At 39.7% G+C, this 6466-nt stretch overlaps 1 protein-coding gene across 1 annotated transcript; it reads left to right on the forward strand.

Moving 5' to 3' along the window:
- Positions 1-3126: 3126 nt before the first annotated feature.
- LOC129945307 (uncharacterized) lies at positions 3127-4708 on the forward strand. Its single transcript, XM_056054962.1, has 2 exons — positions 3127-3151; positions 3231-4708. Exons 1-2 carry the CDS (start codon positions 3127-3129, stop codon positions 4706-4708), a joined length of 1503 nt encoding a protein of 500 aa, XP_055910937.1.
- Positions 4709-6466: the final 1758 nt, after the last annotated feature.

Consider the following 6466-nt stretch of genomic DNA (forward strand, 5'->3'; position numbering starts at 1 on the left):
CCTCGCTAGGGCAGAATAACAGTACAGAATGAGCCAGCCCCAAGAGCTGATAAACTGGAGTCTATCATCCCATTTGCTTTAGCTGTCGATAACATATGTTCAACAATGGAAGCTTGTGACATGTTCGATCATTTGTACAACCCATCAGTGTTGCGTGCCCTCGTCGAGAAACTCCCACCCACAATAAAACTACAATGGGCATCACATATGGAATCTCTACGCGATGTTAATCTCATCACATTTGGTGACTGGCTAACAAAACTCTCCAGAACTATAAACCGCGTCTCATTCACAAGTCCTAATGTAAATACCAAGGCAGAAAGACGGGGTGAAAAGGGTCATGTCAACATACACAACGAAGAGAAGTCGCAGAAAATAAAAACTTGTCGTATATGCCAACAGCAATGTAACAAAATTGAAAGCTGCCAACAATTTAACACCATGACTCTGAATGAGAAGTGGAATGCTGTGAAACAAAACAACCTTTGCAGAACGTGCTTGCATTTCCACCCGAAATCAAGATGCTCAGTGAACTCTAAATGCGGAGTCAACGGCTGCTATTTCCGCCACCATAAGCTACTTCACAACCCAAAGAACGATGCATCCTCAGTCGCACAATGCAATGCTCATCAAAACAAGGCAACTTCAGTTCTGTTCCGCGTCCTTCCAATCATTATCCATGGGCAAAACGGCAAAGTCAAAGTGTATGCCTTTCTTGACGAAGGGTCTTCGCTTTCATTGATGGATGACGCACTCCAGAAAGAATTAGGAATCCATGGACAAGCAGATCCACTTTGCCTCAAATGGACTGGCAATACGCACCGTATGGAAAAGGACTCAAAGATCGTATCCTTGAGTGTGTCTGGGATGAACAGCACGAAGAAATATCGTTTAAATAACATCCATACTGTAAAGTCGCTTGACCTACCAGTTCAGACAATCTGCATGGACAACTTGGTAAAACGTTATCCGTATTTGAAAGGAATCCCGATCGAACCTTATGAGCAGGCAACACCTAGGATCTTAATTGGCCTCGACAATGTCAACTTAGGATTACCACTGAAATTCAAGGATGGTGGGCGCAACGACCCACTGGCTACGAAGACTCGTCTGGGCTGGGTTGTCTATGGTCCCTACGAAAACGAAACCAGTACTAAACTGCTACCAAAGGTCGACAATCACACCCATGAGAGCTTCCACCATTGCGAATATGAACAAAGCACAAACATCAAACTCAGCGATATGCTCAAAGATTTCTTTTCATTGGAGAGTCTTGGAATAGTTCCAGTTCAACCTCAAACAACAATGTCAAATGAAGACAAACGAGCCCTTCATATCCTGGAGTCAGAAACCAAACGTGTAAACAACCACTTCGAAACATCGTTGCTCTGGAAGTACGATCACGTGCAACTTCCCAATAGTCGGCCAATGGCAATTCGTCGATTTGAATGCCTACAAAAGAAATTAAGACGTGAACCGTCATTAAGAGAGAATTTAAAACACCAAATTAACGACTACCTTTCTAAAGGATACATTCGGAAGCTGACCCCAGAAGAACTACACGAAGATCATTCCCGCATTTGGTATCTGCCTGTCTTCCCAGTCACGAACCCTAACAAACCGGGAAAGATAAGGCTAGTCTGGGACGCGGCAGCCCAGGTTAACGGAGTTTCGTTGAACTCGGTTCTACTCAAAGGACCTGACCAGCTGACTTCATTGAAGGGAGTCCTCTACCGCTTCAGAGAAAGAAAATTTGCCATATGTGGTGATATTCGTGAGATGTATCATCAAGTTCTCATCAGAAATGAAGACCAACATGCCCAACGATTCTTGTGGTCCCAAGACGATTCCCAATACGAGCCAGATACTTATGTCATGCAGGGTAATGACATTTGGTGCAACATGCTCTCCTTCCTCTGCACAGTACGTAAAGAATAAGAACGCTTTGGAGTTCCAAGAAGCTTATCCGAGAGCTGTAAGATGCATCACAACAAATCATTATGTTGACGACTTGCTCGAAAGTGTTGATACGGAGGCCGAAGCACTTCAATTGGCAACTGATGTTTCGATGATTCATAAACACGGTGGCTTCGAAATCGGCAAATGGATTTCCAACTCATCCAAAGTCTTAACGCAACTAGGAGAAAGTTCAACGACGAGCCAACGAAATCTCAACATAAGCGACGCTGAAACAGCCAAGGTAATAGGTTTGTGGTGGTGCACTTCCACAGACGCTTTCAAGTTCATATTAAATCCAATCAACAATGGCATGCTGCAGACGAACCGCAGGCCGACAAAGAGGGAAGTGCTCCGTGTACTAATGTCAATCTTCGACCCATTAGGATTGATAGCAAATTACACGATCTACTTGAAGATACTGCTGCAAGACATTTGGAGAACACCAGTTGAATGGGATGAACCCATAGGCGATGAACACTTCACGCGTTGGCTACGATGGATCAAGCTCCTGAAACAAATTGAAATTATTTCCATTCCTAGATGCTACTTGGCCAAACTAAAATTTGACGATGATAGTGAAACTCAATTGCATATATTTGTCGATGCAAGTGACAAAGCGTATGCCGCCGTTGCTTACATCAGGGTGAGCTCAGGAGGCAAAGTCGAATGCAGATTGGTAGGAGCAAAGTCACGAGTGGCACCACTGAAGTTGGTTTCAATTCCTCGACTCGAACTAGAAGCGGCGAGACTTGGATGTCGTTTTTCCGCGTTCATAAAAGAAAACCATTCTATCAAATTATCACGTTCGTACTTCTGGACAGATTCACGCACCGTCTTATGTTGGATACGTTCAGATCATCGTCGCTATCGCCAATTTGTTGCCTTTCGTGTGGGAGAAATAGTTGAAAATACGAACATCAATGATTGGAGATACATACCAACTAAAGTGAACGTTGCAGATGAATGTACTCAATGGCAAAAAACTCCAACATTCGAATCATCCAGTCGGTGGTACATTGGCCCATCGTTTTTAAAACATCCAGAAGAAGACTGGCCAGATGACATCCCAAAGACTATTACAACAGATGAAGAAGTCAAGAGTAATCTGTTCATCGACAAATATAAATATAGATCTGAATGCATCATAAACGTCAAACAATTTTCAAAATGGAAACGCCTACTACGATCTCAGGTATATGTTTTCAGATTTATTTTTAATTGCAGGTCGAAAAGAAACAAAGTGCCAAAACGTTTGGGAATAATTTCGAAAGATGAGTACCAAGAAGCTGAAAACTATCTTTATCGCCAAGCACAACTGGAATCATATGCCAAAGAAGTAAGAATTCTCGAGGCCAAAGACAACTTACCATATAAAGAGGGAAAAGGGCTTGATGCAAGTAGCAACATTTATACTCTTTCACCGTATTTAGACAACGAAAAGATCCTTCGCGTTCGTGGACGAATTGATGCTGCTGTTGGGGTATCACTAGGCATGAAAAGACCGATTCTTCTCGATAGACAGACTTACCTCACCGGTCTTATTATTCAACACTATCATGAGCAATATCATCATTTGAATAATGAGACAGTAATAAATGAGTTACGCCAAAGGTTCTGGATACCAAAGATACGTGTCGCTGTTAAACATGCAATCAAAAACTGCCAGATGTGCAAGATTAAGAAAGCAGTTCCACAAGCACCGATAATGGGAGATCTTCCAGCAGCAAGGCTCTCAACATTCTCTCGGCCTTTTTCATTTTCCGGAATCGACTATTTTGGCCCAATGACAGTTGCAATCGGAAGACGAACTGAGAAACGCTGGGGTGTGATTATCACTTGCCTAACAACACGAGCCATCCACATCGAACTGGAAAACAGTCTCTCGTCTGATTCTTGCATATTGGCCATAAAGCGTTTCACAGCTAGACGTGGAATTCCATTAGAATTCTTCAGCGATAATGGCACTAATTTCCACGGAGCTGACCGTGAACTTCAGCAAGCGGCAAGTATATCACAGAGCCTGGCTGCAGAATTTACCTGTTCTACCACAAAATGGACTTTCATTCCCCCATCATCGCCTCACATGGGAGGAAGTTGGGAGAGAATGGTTCGAGCAACAAAAACTGTGCTGAAACAAGTTATGCCAACACGCAATCCATCTGATGAACTTTTACATAGCATGATGATCGAAGTTGAACGAATCATTAATTGCCATCCGTTGACATACGTTCCAGTAGAGACTGAAAATGATGAGGCGTTAACACCAAACCATTTCCTTCTTGGATCATCCGATGGAAGCAAAGTTGACAGTATACCAACTGAAGAAGGAATACTCTTGCGAAAAAATTGGATGAAAGTACAGCAATATGCCAATATCTTCTGGAAGCGATGGATCAATGAGTACCTTCCTACTCTCACCCGCAGGACTAAATGGCATGCACCAACAAAACCCATTGAGAAGGGAGATATTGTTATCGTCGTAGATGATTCTAACCCGAGAAATCTGTGGCCGAAAGGACGAATACTGGACACAGTCATCAGCAAGAATAGTGGACAAGTCCGACAAGTTACCGTACAGACAAATTCTGGAATCTACGTTCGCCCAGCAGTTAAAATAGCCGTTCTTGATGTTTTTAAGGATGGTAAGCCAACGAAGGACGTCGTCGTACCGGAGGGGAGTGTTGGCAATACTGCCACCACATCAAAAACGCCACCAAGCAGCGAACTTTTGAACCTCCAGATGATATGAGGAAAAGCGACAAAACTTACCAGAGAAAGAAGGAAATACAAAAATTGGTCCAACGTTCTTTTTTTTCGATTTGATTCTTTTTGTTCGACGAGACCACATGAGCGGAAGAAAATACGAAATTTAAAGTCTTCGTTTTTTGTATTTTTTTCTAAAATAAATAAATAAGTTAAAGGTACAATTGCGAGTTCTATTATTTTTGCTAATTTATGGAATAGATTTTCAACAACTAACTTTTGTTAAATTTTCTTTTAAGTTTAAATTTTTTTAAATTGTGAATTCGATTTTTCTCAAAATTTTACCGAATGTTGAATACAATTTTTTTATTAGTTAAAATTAGTAGAGAGCCATAATCTGAAAATTTTGAGTCAAAAATCAATTTTTACCAACTTTAGGTAATGTTTTTCTTAGGTTTTTATTTTTTATAAAAAAAATTGTCAATTTGACGCGGCGTAAGTACTCTTATCTTCTAATCTAATTTCTATCTTCTAATAATTCTACGATTCTCTTCCAGATTCTAGAAAAACTTTCGCCTGAATAAAAATGCGTTTGCTTTTGTTTTGGGGCAGATTCAACACTAATACAAAACAAATCATCGGTCTCATTGTGTCGCCCCGGAACATAAATTAGCAACTTGCCTCAGATTTTTTGCCGAGGGAAATTATCAACATAGTGTTGGAAAAGATTTGTTACTTACATAACTATTTTTTAAAAAAAGAAAATACTTTTCGCAACAAGAAATAAAACCAAACAATCGCAAAGCATCGCATGCACATTACATACGTTGAATTTTGTCAAAGAGAATGTCCGATCAACTGATCGGACAACTACCTTGAAGCAAAATGTCTCCGATTCGGAGGAAATCGGAGAGAATTCCGCTCCGACGGTTACCTCGATAGGGCCGAATATCTTCAATCGTAGTACTTTTTTCCGTGTTCTGATTTTTCTATTTATTTTTTTGAAGTTTACCTTTAAGCCATAACTCTCCGTGTTCTGAAGAGCTACATAATGATTATTTTTTGTCAAATATTAAGGTTATGTTCAGAAACTTAATAAGTGACAAAACTTAAGATTTATTAAACTTAAAAAAATAATCTGAAACAGTTACAACTAAAGTAAGCTAAAATTAAATTTCGCGAAGCCGACCAAATTAATTGGAAATTAGTACTACTAATAGTTTATTACATTTTTTGTCCCGTTCTCGATTCGCTTTTGTTAACTTCCCACAGGAAGTTATTGTAATGGGTCCGATTTGTCAAATTGAAAATTTTGACATTTCTCGACGTTTCAAGGTCCCTAGAATCGAAATAAATGATTTTTAGAAAGATGTCTGTGCGTACGTGTGTACGTACGTTCGTTCGTTCGTACGTCCGTACGTTCGCAAAGTTTTTTTCGTCATTCATAGCTCAAGAACCAGAAGAGATATCGATTTCAAATAAATTTTGTTATATAGATAATAAGGCAGAAAGATGCAGAAAGGGCTCTCAAGAACATTGCGTGGGTAATTCTTTTACCATAGCAGTTTGAAAAAAACTTGAAAATTTTGGTTAACCCTAAATATCTTCCGAACCAAAAATGCTAGAGACTTCAATTAAGTTTTATGTAATATATTGTAGAGTGATATCAAAGAAATATATTTTTTGAAAAAAATCCATTCAACGGTTTCAAAAATATGATTATATCTCCAAAACAATTTTGTGCAACGAAAAATAATGGTTTTGACATCTGATAAAATTTTGAGAAAAATCGAATTGACAGTAT

Source organism: Eupeodes corollae, chromosome 2 (genome assembly GCF_945859685.1).
Source record: "Eupeodes corollae chromosome 2, idEupCoro1.1, whole genome shotgun sequence".
Taxonomy (NCBI): Eukaryota; Metazoa; Arthropoda; class Insecta; order Diptera; family Syrphidae; genus Eupeodes; species Eupeodes corollae.